This window comes from Solenopsis invicta, chromosome 16, assembly GCF_016802725.1.
Source record: "Solenopsis invicta isolate M01_SB chromosome 16, UNIL_Sinv_3.0, whole genome shotgun sequence".
Classification (NCBI taxonomy): domain Eukaryota; kingdom Metazoa; phylum Arthropoda; class Insecta; order Hymenoptera; family Formicidae; genus Solenopsis; species Solenopsis invicta.
Window position 1 is genome coordinate 24,193,882 of NC_052679.1, and position 25,946 is coordinate 24,219,827.

At 27.2% G+C, this 25,946-nt stretch overlaps 2 protein-coding genes across 2 annotated transcripts; both read left to right on the forward strand.

The window, feature by feature from the left end:
- Positions 1–9,735, forward strand: LOC105202818 (cytochrome P450 4C1). The gene is made up of 10 exons (XM_026134986.2): positions 1–181; positions 322–434; positions 1,780–1,870; positions 4,314–4,508; positions 6,574–6,640; positions 7,644–7,770; positions 7,867–7,948; positions 8,034–8,146; positions 8,266–8,503; positions 8,862–9,735. The coding sequence occupies exons 1-10, from the start codon at positions 10–12 to the stop codon at positions 9,200–9,202; spliced, it is 1,539 nt and encodes a 512-aa protein (XP_025990771.2). The 5' UTR covers positions 1–9; the 3' UTR covers positions 9,203–9,735.
- A 3,316-nt stretch (positions 9,736–13,051) lies between these two features.
- Positions 13,052–21,255, forward strand: LOC105202834 (cytochrome P450 4C1). Its single transcript, XM_026134983.2, has 11 exons — positions 13,052–13,773; positions 14,447–14,633; positions 14,774–14,886; positions 16,219–16,309; positions 17,103–17,297; positions 17,741–17,807; positions 19,008–19,134; positions 19,231–19,312; positions 19,398–19,510; positions 19,629–19,866; positions 20,240–21,255. The coding sequence occupies exons 2-11, from the start codon at positions 14,465–14,467 to the stop codon at positions 20,578–20,580; spliced, it is 1,536 nt and encodes a 511-aa protein (XP_025990768.2). The 5' UTR covers positions 13,052–13,773; positions 14,447–14,464; the 3' UTR covers positions 20,581–21,255.
- The last annotated feature ends 4,691 nt before the right edge of the window (positions 21,256–25,946 follow it).

Below are 25,946 nucleotides of genomic sequence, written 5' to 3' on the forward strand. Positions count from 1 at the left end.
ATTACGAGAATGGATTTTATCTCTTTGGCACTCATATTCACTCTTTGCGTTATTGTGATTTTCCGACTTTTATTGATGGTACATTCTCATTATGTTGTACAACAAAAACTTAAAAACATTCCCCAAGTCGACAGTTTTCCTTTTGGTTCGGCATATGAGGCAATGCGTATATCGCCGGAGGGTAAAGTATTCAATGCTTAACTTAATTTTTATTATTTTTTAATACAAGTATAATTTGTACACTACTTAAAATAAAAACTGAGCTATTTAAATTTATATAATAATTAAAACAGTATAAAAATTAATTAATTCAATTTCTAGAACGCATGAAAAAGGATTTCGAGTATTTGGCTCAGACATGCAAAGAAGGGATATACATACAATGGTTCTTAGGCAAGCCGTGTATTTTCGTATATAAGCCAGAATATTTAAAGGTAAACACAAAATATATCAGTCTTTATTTTGTTGTTGATAAAGAATATCATTTTTTAACTTTTTCTGCGATAACTAAAGAAAAGTTGCCAATATCAACACATTAGATCTCCTAAAGTGACATTTCTTTAGTTTTCGAAAAATAAACATTGAACTTTATTAGTACAGATAGAAACATAATTTGTTTAAATAATAAAACAATTAAAAAAACCATAATTTATATATTTATGGATTGTTATATTAGAGCTGATATTAAACAAATTCCTCAAATAATGAAAATAATGCTCTTACAATTATTTCTTGCAAATTGCATACAGTTTAAATAATAGTAAATATATTATAACATTAGGTTATTTTACGTGTTTATAAACGTCTTAAAATTATTTTATTTAAATTTTGTTACTTTTACTTTTTTATTTACGTATTTTTTAAAAATTAATAAAAAACATTTTAGATCAAAATGGATAGCATCTAGAAATACTCATTATTTTGTACAGATGATTCATGTAAAAAGAAAAGAGGAAAATATATCAGTAATACCTATTTTGTCGGGTTTGCTTCATTTTGTCAGACGCTCATTATTACTTACAAAGAACTTAAGCGTTGCATAATTTAAAATAATACAAAGAAAAAACTATTATCTAATCTAACGTAAGACACTTTTAGTTGATTTTTATGTTCCTGAAGTGTTTCTTTGCGTTTATATTCTTTTTAATTTTTGTTTAAATAATATAATCAAAAAACAAAGTGATATGTTAATATCAGCGACCTTTCTTTATTATTCTTTTAATTTATTATATATTTAAGCAATATCTGTTGTAATTATCCTGATAAAAAAGCATCTTTTTAAAATAATAGTACAAATTATACTCAAACAATTATAAAACGTTCTCAATTAATCAGAAATTCTTACTTCTTAAATGGGATTTCAATCCAATGAGGGAGATTAAAAATATAAAAAAGTTTATTGAGTGAGAGATTTTTTTATTTTATTATTACTGATACTACGTAATACGTAATAATCAAATTTTGTAATTGTATAACTAATAGGTATATTATAAATAAATTTGTTTTATTAGTAAAGAAAGGATAAAAAACATATTAAAAGTTTTGTTGTGTGACTTTATGTCAAGAAATTAAAAATTTTTTTCTAAAATATAATTTATCAATAACAATGGTTTAATTTCATGAAAAACTGTCATTGTTAAATAAAAATTGTCATTATATTAAAATAAAAAGCTCACAGGTTTAGTAGAACTATTTTTGTTAAATAATACTAGTAGTCATAAAAATATGTTACATGTTTTTTTGTAAATATTAAATTATATTTTTTTCAAACATTTATAGCATATTTTTCCAAGCACCGTGAATATCACAAAAGGGAACCGTTATAGTTTGTTTGAACCCTGGTTGGGCAACGGACTTGGAATGTCTACAGGTGAATACATAAAATTATATGAATCATTTATTATATGTATATATTTCTTATAAATTTAGAATTTTATTAAAAATTAAAGCCTATTTGCTATACTTTAATAAACTATGCTTAAATAGTAATTCATAAAAATATTTAGCTGATTGTAAAAAACAAGTTTAATTTTCTGATCAATACAGATATATATGTAGTTTTATTCTAACGTAACAATACATTTTAGTCCTTGTAATTCTTTAACATATTTGTGTACTTTATGGAAATATAAAAAAATTATTAAATATTATTATTTGGCCACATTTGAAAATCTATTGTTTTATAAATGGACTTAAATTATTCTCATGTATCAATAAGAATCGCGCATTATATTGTACAAATTTATTAGTAACCGCGAATAATTCAATATTTATTATTTGAATTTTGCAAATCAATAGGGGAGAGCGAGGCAATTCGGCAGACAGAATAATTCAAAAAATGAAAATGTCTTTTTATGGGTACATATTAAAAAATTACTTTAAATACTGTAAACACGTCCTAATATAACGACAATGTTAACAAAGTTTTGTTGGCAACGGCGGCATATTAAAATTGTAGTAGTAAAAAATGTGTTTTGCGATAGTCGAAGTAAGTTCTGATAGTCAGCATTTCTTCGAAAAATAAGATTCTTTTTGAAAACTTTGAATGTATCGTGTGCAGTTAAATGTATTTGACACATTTCGTGTTTATTTTTTGCTGTGTGGTGTCTATTTTTGTAGATCATACATAATAATGCGCACAGTTGACGTCAAAACTGTTCGAAAAACCAAACGTTAAATCGTCGTTTGGACGATTTTTTTCTTTCACATTTGCGTTCTATGTATCAAAATATACAACTTAATACTTAACGGATGTAATTACACAAAATACGAATAGTCTCTGACTTGTTTCGAAAACGCTAGAGCAATAAATTTCTCTATTGTGTGTTTATATTTTTTTGATCGTATGTAACATTTCTTTATAACATTATATGCATATTCTTTTCTTAATAAAAGAAAGTCTTCACAACAGCTTTTTTTACATTTTTTTATTTTAAAACATAAATTTCAGAACATTTTTCTAAGACTATTTTTGAATTACTCAGAGCTTGGGGCTATTCAAAATATTTGGCATTGGTTGACATATTTATATGTACTTCAAAGCAAATACATTTTCATGTTCTATCTATATCGGCATTGTGAAAGGAAAGGTTCAACCTTTTGAACCGTCTCTCTCTCTCTCTCCCCCCCCCCCCCCTCTCTCTCTCTCTCTCTCTCTCTCTCTCTCTTTATGAATGTAAGACTCGAGAAACGCAGAAGAAAAAAAGATCTTTTGAATATTCCCGATTTCCCCTATACAAGATGATTATTAATGTAAAGTTTCTACTTTTTACCATAGAAGCCTGATTTACCGACGGATATGTATTTCTAACATATTATTATATTAAAAATTACAAATGCGTGTTTGTATGGTAAAAAATGGGAACATTCATTAATAATTACCCTGTATATCTTTTATTCTGTTTGACATGATAAATTTTGATGTAACTTTTTACATGATTTGACACATCCGCTTTATTTATTCATTTGTATATTTATGCTTATTTAAATATGCACGTCTGAATTTATTTATTTCTAACATTATTTAGTAATACTGCTAAGAGTAATTATAAGTTGAAACGTTCAGTTTATCGATTTAATGATGAACTATAAATTTAATGATTATACGGATATATTTATGTTTATTATCGTAAATAAGTACATCTCCTTCTGCTTTCTCACCTTCTATTTATTCTTTGACTGTTTTAACAAATTTTATAATTTTTTATCTTTGCGATATTTTTACAACATAAACAAACAGTGTTGAGTAAAAGTCCAGAAACGGTCAAATATCTCGAAAAGGATTAACTATAGCAAGAAATATGTAAGTAGCAATGTTGTAGGACTTAATAAAGTGTACCTAATGATAGCTAAAGTTTTGACTTTGAGTGGAGAACGAAGATTATATGAAAATCAAATTGATTTTTTTTTAATTGAACCCACTATATTTTATTACATATTCTTGTAGCTTATTTCAAGAGCATTCCAAAACACTATAAATAAGTTTATTTTAGCCTATTATGAAAGCCTCACAACTCGGAAAGTATTTAACAAAAATAAACTTATTTATAGTGTTTTGGAAAGCTCTTGAAATAAGCTACAAAAATATCTAATGGAAAATAGTGGATTTAATTTAAAATATTCAATTTGACCTTCATATGATCTTTGTCTTTCACCCAAAGTCAAATTTTTAGTTATTATTAGGTACATTTTATTATGTCCTACAATTTTGCTACTTATCATACATATTTTTTGCTATAGTTGATCCTTTTTGAGATATTTAACCGTTTCCAAACTTTTACCCAACCCTGTATAACATTTTAATGCTGATTTAGGTAAACAATGGTTCCACGATAGAAAACTCATTGGGGCAACATTCCATTTTAGTATATTAGAAAAATTTGCTGTGGTTATGACCGAAAAAGCACAAATTTTAACAAAGTGTCTTCAAAAAAAAATGGACGAAAATCCAGGGAAGGCCATTGATATTTTCCCTCTTGTTATTAATGCAACTCTTGATATTATCTGCGGTAATGTATTATATCTTATGATGCATAGTATATAATTACAATATTTTTCACGAAGAAAGCATTTGCAACATAATACATTATAGAGGAGAAAAGAGTATTATGGCTACTGTTGACAATATGGCTACCCCTATTATCTCCATCACTAGGTGATCGGTTGAAGTGACGTATTCTAATTGCTTATAAAGTTGTTCGTTTAATAGCTCGCTGCATCTAGTGATGCTAATATGCCAATAAATAATAACTGACAATTGTTACAAGGCATTTTTACTTTTGAGCACTTTTAAACTTTAATCACACATACTTCTTCATTATTTTTAAACTTGAGGGTATCATTACACGAATACACTCAAGTGTTTTTTTTGTAATTTAACTTTTTATTTGACTGTGGGCATTTTGAGTTATACAAAATTAAAACAATAACATAAGGAATTTTGTTAATATATGGTTTTTTAAGCAAAATTTTTATATTGAAATATTTCTTAAATAAATCGATTATCATTCTAGAGAACAGTGTTTAAAAACATTAGAAACATCATTTTATGCTTGTTCTTTAATATTAAACAGGGATGAGATAATAATTTATAATAAAAGTTTTAATGGTATTTTTAAAGTTTTTAAACGCGAAAAAATTTTAAATCAGAAAACTTCTAAACAATAAAAAATTAAAAATATATAATTTTTTAACAAAGTACTGTGTTTCTTTTAAACTACACAAAGGGTATTGCAGAATAAGAAGAGTGATTTTGGGCTTTGCGTGTAATCAATCGTTATATAGGGCAAAATATCCACCTAGATAAAAAAAAATTTTATGTCAAGTTTTATTTCGAAAGACTCCCACAATTTCGAGATATCGTAAAAAATATGATTTTTTATTAATAACTTTTTTTCCGTTAAATCTAAATTAATCCTTACAAAAAAATTCATGGTTATATAATGAAAAGTATCCATATTCATAATCTCTAATTTTTTTGTCGGTCTGTGCTAAAAATTCTGTTTTTAAAAAATCTAGAATTTTTTAAATTGCATTATTTTTTTATCTAAAATAGTGACCATTTTTTAAAAAATTCAGTAGATAAGTGATATGGCATATTATATTCAAGATTTTCTTTAGATTTTTTAATTTGGTGGAACGTGTCAAAAAATAAAAACGATTTTTCAAAATATTTTTTGGTCTTAAGTACATTCGATTCACATTATTACGATGTTTTTAAATACAATTATCTCCGATTATACATCTGCAAACAGTAATATAAAATTATAGAGTTCACGTAATTTAAATTACAAGATTTTCATTTTTTTAGTTAGAAAAAGTAATTTAACTGATTTTAGCAGTTTTTCCATTTTCTTCAAATGTATATTTTCTTCAATTTTTAACTTTATCAAGCAATACATATGATAAACTTATTTACTTTTGATGATGCTGAAGTTAGCGGCCATTTCCAGTAGCCATTATTCCGCTATATCCTTTTCAAAAATTATTTTTATGGATAGCCATATTACAACCACTTATTTCCTTCCACCGATTATGAAATGCATTAAATTTTTATAAATTACGTCCTGAATAATAATTATTTCATTACTTTGGATTTAAAATCTGTCAGACAACACTTTGACAAATGTAATCGTTCAAATTTTAATAGAAAATATTCTTTATAAACAAAGTTATTCAATAAAATAAAAATTGGTACCGTATTACTTTCTTTTCCTCTACGTTGCAATTAATATTATTAGTTATTTTATGAAAAGTAAGAAAGGTCTGGACATTTATATTTAAATTTGTTAATATTAATTTTACTAAATTTGCAAATTATTTTGCTGTAATAATAAAGAAATTCTTATTATGTTACTAAAGTAGTAACAATATAACATCAGAGCTATGATGTTAGACTACTGTGATTCGTGCAAATTCTTATTGTCATGAGCAAATTTTTATTTAGCAAAATTGTCTAATTAAGAAAGCAGACCTTATTGAAATATTGTTGTATTTACAATAAATATTAAGTTTAAATATAGCGTTATAAATAACGTAGCAAAGGTAACAAAAATAATAATTATTATTTTGTAGAAACGGCAATGGGTATGGATTTACGTGTTCAAGAAGTCCATTCTAAATATGTAACAGCAGTAGAGAAGTCAGTTCCAAAATTTTTATAATGCTTTTATTAATAAAACACTTAATATTTTAATACTTAATAATGTTAAGGATTAATATTAGTCTTCCGAAAGTGTGAAAACCTTTTAATATTTTAGAAACTAAGCATTTTTAAAAGACTTGTTTCAGATAAAAGTTGTAGGATTTAAAAAGATGTATTTATTATCCTATCATTTGGACGTTGGGTTGTGTTACTATGGTAAAATCAAGGTCACAATAATTATTTTAAACAAGACGCTCTATTTTTCTTTCCAAAATCTAATAGCAGGTGTAAATAACTTTTCAACACATTAATAAAGTTATTTTTTATGAAGAACTCTTACCAAGTTATAAGGCTTGAAACTTTCTAGCCTCATAACTCGAAATGTACAAAATAAAAATTAATTTTGTTGTAGTGTTTTAAAAAGTTCTTGACATCTGCTATTTGATTCTGGAATCAAAAGTAGAAAATTTAATTTAAAAAAGTTGATGTAATATTGATCTGACCTTAGTGCCGCCATACAAAATTAAAATGATAGGATTACTTAAAAGATCTTTTTAAATCCTGCAACTTTTGCTTAAAACAATTCTTTCAAAATTGCTAATTTTTTGAAATATTTAAGGGTTTTCACACTTCCGGAAGACCCTGTATATAATTTCAATTTTTACAAGCAAAACATTGACGCATTACGCTACCCATAATGTAAAAAGAAAGGTGAACCGTTGCGCATAACGGCGGAAATCTATGTATCCAAATCGATCAGAAATTGAGCTTATTTGCAGAACAAACTATTGCACTATTATACTCTGGCGACTATATTGAATTTTAGAAATATTTTCAAAATTTGAATGACTGACAAAGTTTTCGCTACCTACAAGCCACTGCGCATCTATTGGAATAGTTCACTTTTTTTTCCGCTATAATAATATTCTGCAAGAACAACGTATTGTGTTATATTTTGCATCCAACTCGATAAAATGTAAACGTATTTTGATACTTTTAGAGTATCCGAGTTAATAATGACTCGAATCTTTCAACCGTGGCTTTGGATGGACTGGATATACTATTTAACGCCTGCAGGAAGACAGTTTAAATCAGCGCTGAAAACAGTCCATGGATTTGCGGATGAGGTAGAACAAAGAAAAGATTTAAACAGTATCAGAGTTTAAATTTTTCACGTATTGTACAAAAATTCACATATTTACAATAAACATGATAAATTTCAGGTGATAAAAAAGAAAAAACTCGAACGACGATCAAAAACTGGCAAAACGGAACTTGAAAATAAAGATGATGAATCTGACATAGGTATTATTGTAAATTATAATTATGCAGCATACATTTTACTTATTTTTTTTCCTTTTTCTTTATTTAATAAAATGTGTTGTATTAGGTAAGAAAAATAGGGTAGCGTTTCTAGATCTATTATTAGAGGAAAATGGAAAAGACGACTCCCCTATGACTGATGATGAGTTGAGAGCGCAAGTTGACACGATTATGTTTGCGGTAATGTCCAAAATTAAAATTAAAATTAAAATTCTCCAATTATTTTAATATAAAATTTTCTCTTATATCACTCAATAATGTATTTATACAAGTGTAAAATAATACGATAATGATAATAGGGACACGACACAACTTCGGTTGCTGTATGCTGGACACTCTTCCTCTTGGGCAATAATCTCGAGCATCAGAAAAAAGTTCACGAAGAACTCGAAGAGGTATTCGGAGATTCGGAGACCCCAGCCAGTGTAAAGCAGCTGCCGCAATTAAAGTATCTTGATAGAGTTATAAAGGAGACGCTTCGAATATTTCCGAGTGCAAATTTCATATCGAGGCAAATAATAGAAGAAATAAAATTAGGTAAGATATTTTACTTATCTATGAAAAAGAAAAACTTAAAGAATTTGTTTTGTTAACGTGTTAATTTGTTTGTAAATCAATTAATAATGTTCTTGAAGGTTTGGTACTTGTAAAACTTTGTAAATAATGCTCTTATTGTTTTTTTTTACTAAAGAAAACTAAAGTAATTTTTCTAAAAATACTTGTAGATAATTTTTCAGATCAACAAAACTTAAATTATAATTTTTCATAAAATTTAATTTTTAGATCACAAAAGCAATTATACGAATACAGAAAATGAATATATTTTATTATATATTTCGTGTATTATTAATCGAGGCAAATGCAGTCTATAGTCAATTTATTTCTTATATTTTAGATGACCATATTCTTCCGAAAGATCATGAAGTCTCAGTGCCAATACTGCTTGTACATCGAAACCCAGAGGTTTGGCCGGATCCATTAAAGTTCGATCCAGATCGCTTTCTTCCAGAGAACTCGAAAGATAGAAATCCGTATGCATACGTTCCGTTCAGCGCTGGACCGAGAAACTGTGTAGGCATGAGATTCGCTCAACTCGAAATGAAATTATTATTGGTTGCTATTCTTAGAAAATGGAGGGTAAAAAGCGTAAAAACAATTGATACGATCCGATACGGTGAAATTGTGGTTGTGCGACCCTGCGAGGAATTGCTCATACATTTCACACCCAAGAAATGATCAGTTTACCAGCAAATGTATGCTTTTTATAATGTGATTTTTATAACTTTTTCTTATTAATCTTTTACGTATATATACGTAATGCATATATGCTTACATATATTCACATAGATGCTATATCTGCTTAAATATCACAATAATCGAATTAAGGTGTCGGTATTCATTAATTCAATCATGTTTTCCTAATAACAATACGTTATAATTGTTGTTTAAAATTCGGGATCTTGCCTTGCAGGCAGAATGTTTTAAGCTAACAATATAGTTTTGATGACGCGAATACGAACAAAAGATTTGTACATTTTGCAATATGACGACAAATATTAATAAATGTTTAAAGCCAAAACATATTATAATTAAATATATAAAGATAATAATAATATAGAACTGGTTGCTAATTATTGCTGCCTTCTTTAGAATTGTAGTTCTTGTGTAATTGTTAATAAATTGTATTGAGAATGATCCAAAGTATAAGATCAAAATGTCTACATTATTAATTTTATTGAATAATAAAGTTCAGTGTTACATACAAACAACCAGAGTTAGCTCTAATATATCGACATTATTCTTATAAATTTAATCCTTTGAACCCTATGCTGTTAAGTTAGTTATTTTGTAAATATTTGTGTGTGTTTATGTATGTTGAATCTATTTGCCACTAAAATAATATTAAAAAACTCCAAACAATTGACTGTTAGTACTTAACAAATAACAATAATAATTTAAGGCTAAATTCTACATTTTTGGTGGAAAAAAAATTCGATTTTTTAAACATTTTCTTACATGTTTAAGTATAATATCCCTATATATAAAATGATTTTACGATATTCGAGTATGGTCTGCTGAACGCTGCGATGCACTTACTAGAAAAATGCTGAAATACACTGACGCAACACAACCACAAAAGTACATTGGATTTTTCGGCTAATTTAAATTAGCCCGTAGTGAAAACTCTTACTATGATGATTCTTGCTATCTTATTTTTTTTTATGTTTAAATAGAGGAGTTGCTCTAGCGCATGTCTCTCGTGAAAGATGAACAAACTACTTAACGTGTTTTAGAGATAAGAAATTGTTCCAAAAATTATATTGGAAACACGATGACATCTATGTTCTATGTTGCGCTTTCGTTTTTATGATTATTTCTGCTTAAACTAAAAATAAAGAAATTAAATTGCAGAACGACGCAACGCGGCGACGGCCGGAAAACAAAGATCAATATTTGACTAGTTAAATATAGCATAATTAAAGTGAGAGAGAGAGAAAGAGAGAGAGAGAGTTTAAATGAGAATGTGTTGTCCGTATACTGGTGTGTTATTTGATCGCAACAGGCGCCTCATGGAAACACCTGCGTGTAACAGTGAATCGCACTGCCTCTGTCTACCACTTGTATTCGATCCGTCATACACTAACTATTCCTTCTTATAACTTAAAAACTAAGCTTCGGACAAATTTTTACTAAAGAAAAAATCATTTCAGAATTCGATTACAAATATGCCTGTAAAAAGAACAATATTTCTGACTCACCCTGTATATACGTATACACACATACAGACACAGAACGAATTTTAAGGGGATGCTAAAGTCGTCCTTTTTTACCGACCAAACGTTAATTTTCGGGCACGCCGTTCTTCTAATTGCATTTACAGATTTAAAAATTCTTTTCCACAATTAAAGTATAGACAGTAATGTATAACGGACGCTATATAAGGATAAGAAAAATATAAAAAATTGAAAATAATTTTCCAATTTTTTTCGTTTTCATTATCCTTTTACAGCGTCCGTTATACATTACTGTCTATACTTTAATTGTGGAAAAGGATTTTTAAATATGTAAATGCAATTAGAAGAACGGCGTGCCCGAAAATTAACGTTCGGTCGGTAAAAAAGGACAATTTTAGCATCACCTTAATGGTTGAATTAGGTTTTTATTCTATGAAAGAAATTATTGACTGCACATCCAATCTATTTAAGTCTGTTGGCACCAACATTATTCTAGTTTTAAGGAAGACTTAAATATGTTTTTATTTAAAAACAAAAACAAAGGTGCATTTTAAAAGCTACACATAAGAAAATGGGACATAGAAAACGTGAAAAAATTTAAAAACTGTAGGAAGAATCAAAGAAAAAGCAGAACATACTTAATATAATATATACAGTTAAATAAGACGATTGAATGTATTACCATGTAATTATTCATATAAAGTCTAATACTCTCTCAATATAATTTATATTAAATAAAAATGTACCTACGCATACAACACAGAAAGATTGCAGAAACATTGCAGGATGATTTCATTGAAACATTGTAATATTGCATATTGATTGCGAAACATTGCTGCAACATTGCTGTAAGATTGCAGCAACGTTAAGATGTCTATTTTTTGAACTATTGTATTGAAACATCTCAGCAACATTGCAATGTTGTGTATATAGTATAAATAATAAAAGACTATATAATATATCACAAAATTATAATATTACAATATTTCAGCAATAACATTTGCAGCAATGTTGCTGCAACTTTGCAACAACATTGCTGGAAAAAGGTAATGGGGCTGAAATGTTCTGTATATTAATTCTGAGTAATGCCGGGAGCACACACTCTTGCAAATGCATAACGCATAAAAGAATGAACTAATCAAAATCCTTTATTTTTCGTTTGGAGTGGGAAATAAAAGACTCTGGTTCATTCTCTTATGCATTATACAAAAGTCTGCTCCAGCTTTTACATTTCCATAAAAAAAAAATCTTAGCTGTTTCAAACATATAATTTGCTTATTTACTTATTTAACTAGCAAAAATTACACTTTTGTGATAACAGTTTTAAGTATAAATTTATTTGGGTATTAATATTACAAATATTGTTTAGAATTATAAATTTTTATCCAAGAAAGTTACATTACTTTAAAATAATATAAAATTCAACATTGGATAAAATCGATATCTTTAAACTGTAATATAATAAAAAAAAATATAATACGATTTTTAACCAATCACAATGACGCGCCAACTGACCGGATTGATCAATTCGCTTTGTAACAATTGCGTGTGATTAAATCTTAATTTTAGAACCAATAAATCAATATAGAGATTCGGCGGAAAATTTAGTAATGTTGTCCAACCTAAATTTACTGAATGCGGATGAATAATTATGAATAAGTTAAATTAATGTATTATTATACGAGAATATTTTGGCTCCTTATTGTCATTACTTTATAATTAAAAAATTATAATATTGCAATATTTCCGGAATGTTAATGTCACATTGCTGAGATATTGCAGGCATATTGTTAATTTATGTTTCTGCAATGTCTCCGTAATATTGCACTGCAATTTGCAACATTGCAACATGGCTGGAATATTGTTGCAGTTTTCTGTGCTGTATGGGGCGTTATCTCATTTTTAAATGCAAGCCTCTGTTCTATCTCGTCAGTTGTAAAAACACTGTTCATGATGCAGCAGATTTCATAAGAGACACTGAAAAATTCAAATGATTTAAGTGTTTAGTTCAGTTATTTAACTGTTGCGTAAGTACTTATCATTGTGGAATTTATTGGAAATAAAGAAGAAATATGGAAGATTAAGTTACCGCGGATTTTGTATTTTTATTTCACTATTGAAATTTAAATCAAAGAAGAAAGAGAGAGAAAGTAGAGTCCATAATCCTTCTTCAAATTATTATATTATTATCTTTTAATATAAACTTTTTTAATTTAATTTCTAATATCATCTTTTCTTTACAGGAATTATAAACTATTATTTATGAAATATATTATTTAATATTATTGCATAAAATAAAATTTAAATGTAAGTCATAAAACGTAAGTTGTAATAAATATCCAAGTTACAATATTTAATATAGTATCAAAGATGCTAATGAAATTTTGGTGTATCGTACAAAGATTGACTCTTCTTATGTAACATACGATAAGCATCGAAAGCTCATACTTTTTAAGCATTATATAAAACATTAATGACTAATTGAAAAAGAAAGAATAATTATCAGCCTTACTTAAACCAATTTTTAACAATTTATAATTTGTATCAGATACAAAAAAGAATTCCAAGAATTAAATATGTGCAAAAATTTTGACAAATTATTTGAGAGCATCTCGAAAAAGCAAACGTATGTAACTGCGCTCAGGAGAGAAAGAATTGTAGCTAAAAATGATTCAAAACTGAGTCAAAGTGGCCGTTTTTAAATTAATAAAATTGTTAATTCTACGCACAAACAACCGTGCTTACTCGTGTTAGCCCATTAACAGTTGATTATTTGATGTTTTTTAACATTATGCTTTGTTTTACGCGTATGTTCATAAACTCAAGCATCAAACCGGGACAAGAATGAGCAATAAATTAAGTAATTTTAAATCAGAGTTATTCTAAACCTTTAAAATATGCGATAGCTTGAGAAACGTTGTTATGATAAGAACGTTACGACTTTGCGAAAAACCGAGAACGGAGTCTCGTAGTTTAGTCGACTAGGATCTGTCGACAAGGTCGTTTGTTTCTCTCTTTTTGCAACGAGTGTCGATTTGTAAGGAAGAATTCACACAATTAATTACTAGTCTGGTATGCCCTTAGTTACAATAATATGCAAATAATAATAATGTAAATTAAGGAAAAATTTTATAAGTGTAACAATTCTGGATAGTATTTCAATACCTTTTGGCTTTCCTCGTGGCATATTTAAAAAAAATTTAAACTTTATCAACTTAATTTAAGTAACATTAAAATAATGTTTCTGAAATAAACAATTAAGAGTGATTAATTGTACTTAAGAGGATAGTGAAACAGGTAAACTATTAGAAGTAAAAAATTCCATTGATTTTCTAAATTATTATAATACATATGTGTATGTATGCATACATATATATGTTAAGCAGTAAACTTTTATATAAATTAAAATGAGATATAATAGATAAATACTATATAAATTGTATTAACATATTTTTTACATTTATGTGTTAAAAAGATAATGGACAAAAGTTTTTTTTTAACTATTTTTTATCATTTTTATCAACAACTACTTCTGTTGATAAATTTTGTTGACATAGAGTATATTCTTCGATATGCATCCTATCGACTTTATCACAATTGAAAGTATGTTTGAGCAATATTTCAAATCAGAATTGGAAGTACTATAACGGCGAAAACAGTGTAGTGCTTTGATATAATCTTAATGTAGTTTTACTTTATCCCATCTAATTAAATTTATTTATTTACTAACTTAAATTATTTGAAGTTTTTGCAGAATACGAGAATGGATTTTATCTCTTTGGCATTATTCACTCTTTGCGTTATTGTGATTTTCCGAGTTTTATTGATGGTACATTATCAATATGTTGTGCGACAAAAACTTAAAAACATTCCCCAAGTCGACAGTTTTCCTTTTGGTTCGGCATATGAGACAATGAGTATATCGTTGGAGAGTAAAGTATTCATTGATTAACTTAATTTTTATTATTTTTTTGTACAAGTGTCATTCGTACACTACTTAAAATAAAAACTGAGCTATTTAAATTTATATAATAATTAAAACAGTATAAAAATTAATTAATTCAATTTCTAGAACGCATGAAAAAGGATTTTCAATATTTGGCTCAGACATGCAAAGAAGGGATATACATACAATGGTTCTTAGGCAAGCCGTGTATTTTCGTATATAAGCCAGAATATTTAAAGGTAAACACAAAATATATCAGTCTTTATTTTGTTGTTCCTAAAAAATATCATTCTTTATCTTTTTTTGCGACAACTAAAGGAAAGTCGCAGTATCAACACATTACATCTCTTAAAGTAACATTTCTTTAATTCTCAAAAAGTAATCATTGAACTTTATTAATACTGATAGAAATCTAATTTGTTTAAATAATAAAAGAATTAAAAAACTATAATTTATATATTCATAGATTATTATATTAAAACAGAATTTATAAAATAAATTCTTCAAATGTGAAAATAATATTCTTATAATTATTTCTTGCAAATTGCATATAGTTTAAACAATAGTAAATATATTATTAACATTAGGTTATTTTATGTGTTTGTAACTTAAAATTGTTCTATTTATATTTTTGTTACTTTTGTTTTTTTATGGAATACTTTTAAATAAAAATTAATGAGAAACGTTTTAGATCAAAGTGGATAGTCTCTAGAACTCATTATTTTGTACAGATAACTCATGTAAAAAGAAAAGAGAAGGAAAATATAACAGTATTGCTTATTTTGTCAAGTTTTCCATTATATTATCAGATGCTCATTATTACTTACAAAGAGCTTAAGCGTTGCATAATTCTAAATGACACAGAAAATACTGTAGCATCTAACATAAGACTTTTAGTTTATATTAATGTTTATAAAGTATATGTTTATTTGCGTTTATGTTCTTTTTGCAATTTTTGTTTAAGAAATATAATTAAAAAACAAAGTAATATGTCAATATCAGCAACTTTTCTTTAATATATTATACATTTAAGCGATAACCGTCGTAATTATTATGATAAAAAAGCATCAATGTAAAATTGTAGAATAAATTATTCTCGACAATTATAAAACGTTTTCAAACATTTAAAAATTCTTAATTGTTAAATGGGATTTCCATCCAATGAAAGTAATTAGGAGGATAAAAAATTTTATTGAACGAGAGATCTTTTTGTTTTATCAATACTGATACTACGTAATAAGTAACAATTAAAATTCGTTATTGTATAACTATTAGGTATATTGTAAATATATTTGTTTTATTAGTAAAAAGAAGATAGAAGATATACTAAAAGTTTTGTTGTTTAAATTTATTTTTGAAAAAATTAAAAATTTTTTTTAATATAATTTATCCTTAACAAGTCCGTTTAATTTCATAAAAAACTGTAATTGTTAAATAAAAATTGTCATTATAATAAAATAAAAAGTTTACAGGTTCAGTAAAACTTTTTTTGATAAATGATACTAGTAGTCATAAAAATACGTTGTGTTTTTTTCTAAATATTAAGTTATATCCCTTTCAATCATTTACAGCATATTTTTCCCAGTACCGTAAATATAACAAAAGCGGTGCGTTATGATTTGTTGAAATCCTGGTTGGGCAAGGGACTTTTAACATCTACAGGTAAATACATAATAAAATTATATTAATTATTTATTATATGTATATATTTGTTATAATTTTAGAATTTAAAAATTGCAGTTTATTTGCTATGCTTTAATAAGTTATGCTTAAATAGTTATTTATGTAAATATTTAAATAAGCTGTAAAAAAATAAGTTTTATTTTCTATTCAATACAGATATATATGTATTTAAAATCTAACGTAACATTTTAGTCTTTGTGATTTCTTTAACATACTCGTGTACCTTTTGAGAATATAAAAACATTTATTGAATATCATTACTTGATCACATTTGAAAAATCACTGATTGTTTTATAAAGGGACTAAACTATTCTCGTGTATCAACAAGAATGGCGCATTCTATTGTACAAATTTATTAGTAATCATAAATAGTTCAACATTTATTATTTGAATTTTGCAAATCAATATATATATATATTTTATTCTATTTGACATGATGACTTTTGATGTAATCTTTTATATGAATTGATATATCTGCTTTATTTATTTATTTGTATATTTGTGCTTATTTGCACGTCTAAATTTTTTTATTTTTAACGTTATGTATTAATACTACTAAGACTAATTTGAAACGTTTACTTTACCGATTTAATGATGAACAAGTTTAATGATTATGCGGATATATTTATATTTATTATTACAAATAAGTACATACGTCTTCTTTTGCTTTCTGAGCTTCTATTTTTTCTTTGATTGTTTCAACAAATTTTGTAGATTTTACTTTTGCGATATTTATATAACATAAATAAATAACATTTTAATGCTACTTTAGGTAAACAATGGTTCCACGATAGAAAACTCATCGGGGCAACATTCCATTTTAGTATATTAGAAAAATTTGCTGTGGTTATGACTGAAAAAGCACAAATTTTAACAAAATGTCTTCAAAGAAAAATAGACGAAAATCCAGGGAAGGCCATTGATATTTACCCTCTTATTGTCAACGCAACTCTTGATGTTATCTGCGGTAATGTTTTATTTCTTATAATATGTAGTATATAATTACAATATCTTTATCGAAAAAAACATTTATAACATAATACATTATATACGTTGCAATTAATATTATTAGTTATTTTATAAATACTAAAAAAGATATAATCATATATAATTAAGTTTATTAATATCAATTTTACTAAATTTGCAAATTATTTTGCTGTAATAGTAAAGAAATTCTCATTATGTTATTAAAGTAGTAGTCATATAACATCAGAGCAATGATGTTAGACTACTATAATTCGTGCAAATTCTTGTTGTCATAAGGAAATTTTTATTTAGCAAAATTGTCTAATTAAGAAAGCAGACCTTATTGAAGTATTGTTGTATTTACAAGTAATAAATATTAAGTTTAAATATAGCTTTATAAACAACGCAGCAAAGGTATCAAAAATATCAATTATTATTTTACAGAAACGGCAATGGGTACGGATATACGAGCTCAAGAAATCCAATCCAAATATACAACCGCATTGCAGGAGTCAGTTCCAAAATTTTTATATTGCCATTGTTAATGAAATACTTAATATTTTAATACTTAGTAATGATAAGGATTAGTTTTAGACGGTCTTCCAAAAGTGTGAAAACCCTTTAATATTTCCAAAAATAAGAGAGACAGATTTTTGTTTCAGACAGATTTTTAGGATTTAAAAAGATATATTCACACATCATTTTGACCTTGAGTAGTACTGCCACGGTCAAATCAAGGTCATAATTATTTTAAACAAAACGTTCTCTTTTTCTTCTAGAATTTAATCGCAGGTGTCAATAACTTTCCAGCACATTATATAATAATAATAATAATAATAATAAAGTTAATTATTATTAAGAACTTACCGTGTTAAGAAGCTTGAAAGTATGCTATAACTTTTAAGCTTCATAACTCGGAAAAAAATTAATTTTGTTATAGTGTTTTGAAAAGCTCCTGACATCAGCCATTAGATTTTGAAATCAAAAATAAAAAATTTAATTAAAAAAAAATCGATGTAACCTTGATTTAATCTTAGTGATGTCATATAAGATTAAAATGATAGAATCAGTAAATAAATCTTTTTAAATCCTCTCTCTGTAACTTTTGTCTGAAACAATTCTCTCAAAATTGCTTAGTTTATAAAACATTAAAAAGTTTCCACACTTTTAGAAAACTCTATATATAATTTCAATTTTTACAAGCACATCATTGACGCATTACCCTATTCACAATGTAAAAAGTAAGATGAACCGTTGCGCATAACGGCGATCTATGAACGGAGATCTATGAATCTCAACCGATCAGAAATTGATAGCGTTTTTCACTGAGAAAACTGGTGCGCACTGAGTGCGCACTTGCCGCAGGTAATTGGGCGTTTCCGTTGGCACCGTCATTGCGCAAACCGAAACGCCCAATTACCTGCGGCGAGTGCACACTCAGTGCTCACTGATTGTCCCAGTGAAAAACGCTATGAGCTTATTTGTGGAGCAAACTATTGAACTGTTATGCTCTGGTGACTATATTGAATTTTGGAAATAATCTCAACATTCGAATGACGAAATCCACTATCACCAACCCACTGTTCATCTATCGAAATAGTTTATTCTTCTTTTATCCTTCTTTTATAATGCTATTCTTCAAGAACAACGTATTTAAGTTAAATTTTACTTCTTACTCAATAAATTGCAAATTATATTTTAATACTTTTAGAGTAGCCGAGTTAACAATGACTCGATTCTTTCAACCGTGGCTTTGGATTGACTGGTTATACTATTTAACGCCTGCAGGAAAACATTATAAATCAGTGCTCAAAATAGTGCACAAATTTGCTGATGAGGTAAAAAAAGCACAAATTTAAAATACTATCAGAGTTTAAATTTTTTACATATTGTTTAAAAATTCACACATTTACAATAAATATGATAAATTCTAGGTGATAATAAAGAAGAAGATTGAACGACAATCAAAAACTAGCAATACAGAACTTGAAAACAAGGGTAATGAATTAGACATAGGTATTATTGTAAATTATAATTATGCAGCATACATTTTACGTATTTTTTCTTCTTTTTTCTTATTTAATAAAATGTGTTATATTAGGTAAGAAGAAGAAGATAGCGTTTTTAGATTTATTATTAGAAGAAAACGAAAAAGACGATACACCTATGACTGATGATGAGTTGAGATCGCAAGTGGACACGATTATGTTTGCGGTAATGTCTAAAATTAAAATTAAAATAAAATATTTTAATTATCTCAATACAATATTTTCTTCTATATCACTCGATAATATATTTATGCAAGTGTAAAATAATATGAAAATGATAATAGGGACACGACACAACTTCAGTAGCTGTATGCTGGACACTCTTTCTGCTGGGCAATAATCTCGATCATCAGGAAAAAGTTCACGAAGAATTAGAAGAGGTTTTCGGAGATTCGGAAGCACCAGCCACTGTAAAGCAGCTGCCACTATTAAAATATCTGGACAGAGTTATAAAGGAAACGCTCCGAATATTTCCGAGTGCAAATTTAATATCGAGGGAACTAGTAGAAGATGTAAAATTAGGTAAGACATTTTACTTATCTATTAAGAAGAAAATCTTAAAGAATTTGTTTTGTAAACGTGTGAATTTGTTTGTAAATCAATTAATAATGTTTTTGAAGGTAGTTTTTTCAGGTTTCGTACTTGTAAAACTTCGTAAATAATGCTCTTATTGTTTTCTTTACTAAAGAAAACTAAAATAATTTTTCTAAAAATACTTGTAAATAATTTTTCAGATCAACAACAAAACTTAAATTATAATTTTACATAAAATTTAATTTTTAGATCACAAAAGCAATTATACGAATACAGAAAATGAATATATTTTATTATGTATTTCGTGTATTATTAATCAAGGTGAATGCAGTCTATAGTCAATTTATTTCTTTTATTTTAGATGACCATATTCTTCCGAAAGATCATGAAGTCTCAGTGCCAATAGCGCTTGTACATCGGAACCCAGAGGTTTGGCCGGATCCATTGAAGTTCGATCCAGATCGCTTTCTTCCAGAGAACTCGAAAGATAGAAATCCATATGCCTACGTTCCGTTCAGCGCTGGACCGAGAAATTGTGTAGGCATACGATTCGCTCAACAGGAACTGAAACTCTTATTGGTTGCTATTCTCAGAAAATGGAAGGTAAAAAGCGTAGAAACAATGGACACGATCCGATACGTTGAATTTATGGTTTTGCGACCCTGCGAGGAGTTGCTCATACATTTCACATCCAAGAAATAATCAGTTTACCAGCAAATGTATACTTTTTATAATGTGATTTTTATAGTTTTTTCTTATTAATATTTTATGAATATGTATGTACGTAATGCACATATTCTTACATATATGCACATAAATGTTATATATGCCTAAATATCACAATAATTGAATTGAGGTGTCGGTATTTATTAATGCAATCAAGTACTTATAATAACAATACGTTATAATTGTTATTTAAAATTTGGGATCTCGCCTTACAGACAAAATGTTTTAAGCTAACAAAATAGTTTTGACGATAAATGCAATACGAACAAAAGATTAGCACTTTTTGCAATAGGACGACAAATATTAATAAATGTTTAATGCAAAATCATATTATAATTAAATATATAAAGGTGATGATAATATAATAGTGATTGTTAATTAATGCGCCCATGTTTAGAATTGTAATTATTGTATAATTGTTAATAACTTGTATTGAGGATAATCCCAAGCATAGAATCAAAATGTATACATTTTGAATTTTATTAAATAATAAAGTAAATAGTACACACAAACAACCAGGGTCAACTCTAATATATTGATACTGTTCTTATAAATTTAATTCTCTAAACCATATACTATTAAGTTACTTAATATAAGCAAAATTTAATAACAAAAATAAAAGTAAATAAGAAATAAATAATATATAGACAATTTAACAAGTTTTATTTTGTTTCTACACGCTATCGATATTTTAAAAAATCAGGTACATCTGATATTTTTTTATCAACTTATATAATTATTAATAACATCAATATGCAATTTTATTTTAAATTGTTGTATTTTCATAAAAGAAGAATTGCTGTAGAATATTCTACATTCATCGTGTATATTAAAAATTTTTATAAAGTTAAATCAATATTTTTATAAACTCAAGTTTCCTAATTCGTATCACCACAAATTTTACTATAAAATAATAAGTACTAATATAAGATTGATAAGTTATACCTATTATTAAAACTATCGTAGTAATTGCCATAAATAAAAATATGCCAATAACAAAAATAAATTTAAGTTAGTTTTATTTTAATATTCTTAAATTTCATTATTGTTATTTACTACTTATTAAATATTTGATAATTTTTTTGATGAATTACTAATAAAGTAAATATTAGTTAATTGTTTCTTTTATTTTGAATTATTTTAATTCATAAATTTGATGTTTTTGAAGATAATATTATTTAAGAAACCGCAGGTAAACCTTAGACGGTCATTCTTCTAATTCACACGGTTCGCAGTATATTACAGAAAAGCTTATCAATTCAATTCTTATTACTGAAAGGTTTAATATTTAAATAGATGACTAAAATATCAAATTACAATTTTAAACTTTGATTTGCATCAATGCGAAGAATAATAAAAAAAATTGCTAAAGTAGTATACATTTGGCAACTCGAATCTTCTCTTTTTATGCAAGAATATTTTATTTTATATTGTAAATATAAAAAATTCTCTGCGTAACATCTTAGCAAGTTATATTTGTAACAATCAAAGTTTGTGTTAATGACTTATCATTATATTTACTCTTGTGCGTGTGCGTGTGCATGTGAGTGTGCGTGTGCGCTCGCGTGTGTGTGTGTTTGTATTTCATGTTTGTATAATCTATAATCTATGATCTCTAATCCCTACGCATTTTTTATATTACATATAGTGTAAATGTCATTTAACTTTTTAGTGTGTTCTTATACAAGTACATTTTAAAATAATAGAATAACTGTATCGATAATATAAATAAACTTGTAATTTATATTTAGATTTTTATTCTTGTGGTGGGCGTCTTTCTGCTATAATAATTACATATCCATACAAAAATTTTTATTTTATTTGTAAACAGAATATATCTATTTGTTAATTTTTTTAAGTTTGCAAGACATTTATTATTTAATAAAAAAATTATGTTTATACGTATTTAAATAATAATAATAATAATATATTTAAATAATTTGTATTTAAAATAATTATTTATTTTTTTTATTTATTATTATTATTTATTTATTTATTTATTTATTATTTATTTATTTTTATTTTATTCGTATTTAAAATTCGAGAAACAAGACCACGAAGAAGATGCGAAACACGATTGAACGCGACACAATTTCGCATCATTCATCGTATTCGACTGACGACGGACGTTGACATGAACGGCCGATATTTCACTTCACTTTCACTCCACGGCATTCTCAAAACACTCACATGCATAAAAAATTCGTACGGGACGACGAGGATGCGAGTTGAAATGCGCCATGACACGTCGCCGTCCCGCCTAACCTTCCGACTGGTCGACCGTTGCACAATACTGCGTACTAGCGGCGTAGGCGGCGCAAGCGCGCAGGCGCGGCTCACACCGCTACGCAGTACGGAGACGGTGGTCGGTTTCAGTCGGTCAGGCAGGACGGCGCGATGTCTCTACGCATTCAACTCACATCCTTGTCGTCACGTACGAGTTTTAATACGAGCGAGTATTTTGAGAGTGCCGTGAAGTGTCGAAAGTAAAGTGAAATATCGGGCGTTCGTGTCAACGTCCGTCGTCAGTCGGATACAATGCGTGATGCAAAGTCGTGTTGCGTTTAATCGTGTTTTGCCTCTTCTCCGTTGCCTCGTATCTCGAGTTTTACACGCGTGTAAGTATCAGAAGTGTTTCGAGATTGCCAAAACAAAGAGCCAAGTGCGAATCAAGATGAATCATTGTAAGGAGTGTCTTACAATTAGATCTCGAATGCTCGACAGCTATAGCCGAAACGGAACTGGACGGTGCGACTAACGGCGATTGGTGAGTCAATTTGTACTATTGTATTCGGTATTCGTACCTTGTCCCCATTGCATACACGTAAATGATCGTCGGTACAGTGCAACGAGACGAACAAATCGGTCTCATGAAAGCAATTAAGAACGATTTGAAGTTGACATCTTTGTACGCGCGCATAGTTTTGATCATAGACTAAGGCTGCGTCTACCTTAGTCTATGGATTCAATCAATCAATGATACAAATGCAGAGATTGTGTCGTATTTGATTGCGCAAAGAAATTTCATTTCTCATATAAAATTATGATCCTAATTTTGTAAACTTGTAACAAAAAGGTTTAACAGACTCTTTCAAAAAACATTTTTATTTTTTTTTATTTTTTTTAGATTAAATTTTTTTAAACTAGTGATTTATTTTGCTCCCAATTTTTTCTTTAATTGATTTTTTCTTGGCGTAATAAATACCATGTCAATGTATTATTTTATATAGAACTTAAGCCAAAAATATAAAGATTAAGAAATTATAATAAAATTCAATAATAAAATTAGTTTCTTGTAATTTTTACACCTATAAAGAAAAATTAATTTGCCTCGGTTTATATCCTAGTAAAATATTATACTTTATTAATTATTCAATCAATCTTGATGGAATCAATTAATAATTTACATCTATTATTAGCTGTTTAAACATTATAATAAACACAAAAAATGTTTGTATTTTGTCTTTTGTGACTTTCTAATTTTATTTTTTTTTATTATAGCGAAAGACTTACAGATAAATGTCAAAAAAAGTTTAGATCTTATGGAATGTATCATGAAAGCTGAAAAAAGACAGTCACCCTACTTCTAATAGATATAAACATAAACATGAATACAAAATATGCTATTAAAGAATTGGATTTAAAAACAGTCGGTATATAATCAGTATATAAACATTTGAATTGTAGAGCATTTATAATATACAGATGTATAACTTTTTTGTTTTGATATATTAAAATAATAATAAAAATAAATTTTAGTTTAATGAAATTTTATTTAAAAAAAAAAAATTAAAATTATCATTGTTAACTTAAATATGTGTTACCGGCTTTACATACGATATATCGATGATAGACTTGCAAAATGTCTAAAATTAGTAACTTTACAGGAGGAACAATAAACTGTTTTGAAATCACATTACAATATACATTTTATTACAATTGCCACTGAAGCGCTTTACGATTACCTTATAACATTAATGAGTACATGACAGTCTACTAAATATAATACCAAAAACACAATTTCGGAAATTTTAGACTTACGTTTTGTAAATACATCATCGATATTGCATTATTTACCACAATTTTAGTTCCATTATCAAATTTTCTTCAAACCATTAATAATTCTTAATAAATAAATTTCTTAATAAATAAAATTCTTAATAAATAATAATCATTTGAAAATAAAGCCAATTATTGTTTAAGTACTAGACATTACGATTTTCACTATTTATTTAAAATATAATTATTTGTTACAAAATTACATTTGCTAAATGAACATAAGTGGATACACAAAATATTTGGAAAATATGTTACAAAATCATTCATGACAGCTCTTTATTGATTATTGGTTATACTAATTACAATCAGAATTTGCAATACTTTTATTGGACTTTTTTATAGATTTCTCACTCCATTCGTGACGGATCCAAAAAGATCTACATAATGGAAAAAAAGTTACGACTCTTAACCAATAGTACATAGCTAATTATACTTTCGCATATATATTTATGAAATAACTAAAGAAAGGACATGAATAAAACATTATGGACTATAGAAATATTAGAGCCTGAAGCAATTTATTTTATAACAAGATATGCAATAAACATAGGTACATGACACAACGTAAATCTCACATACTGCGTGATAAAAATTAGTTAATTATAATTCCTCTCTCAACAAGAAATTATGTACGATATGTTACTATTATAACGTCGGATTATTTATTGCAAAAATTATGTCAAGATCAGTAAAAATTAAACACGAAGCTAAAAAATTTCGATCAATATTATTGAAAAGCGTCTCAAAACTATCAGAGTTAAATTTCATCTTGTTGAATGCAACCAATGATCACAAAAATGGTCATCCTTCAACTTCACGTAATTCTGCATCTTATTTGAAAAAGAAAATAAAACGATTTGAATTATGATTAAGAACGTAATCGTATCTACAATAACAATTACCAATTAACATCCAGAGAAAAATATAATTCCTATCTATGTCACGAGATACGCTAGATATTTATACACTATTCAATCTTAGTTTACACCACCCATTCCCCGTTTATATTTTATTTCTCGAAATCGAGAACGTGAAATTACTTTGTTGTAATTGCGCCGATATGTATCCATAAATTAAAGTAGAACAAGTTCTGCAGGGGATTTGTAAATTGCAGAGTGTATTCCATAAAAGATTAATATTACAAATGCATTTCTCCATGAATTCCAAGTCGAAGTTTCCTTAACGATGAAATTGCCTTGTTTACGCGATATTTTAAATACTTATTTATCATTTAAAAACTTAGACATCTTTTATGAACAAAATTTTGAGAATACGTTAACCTC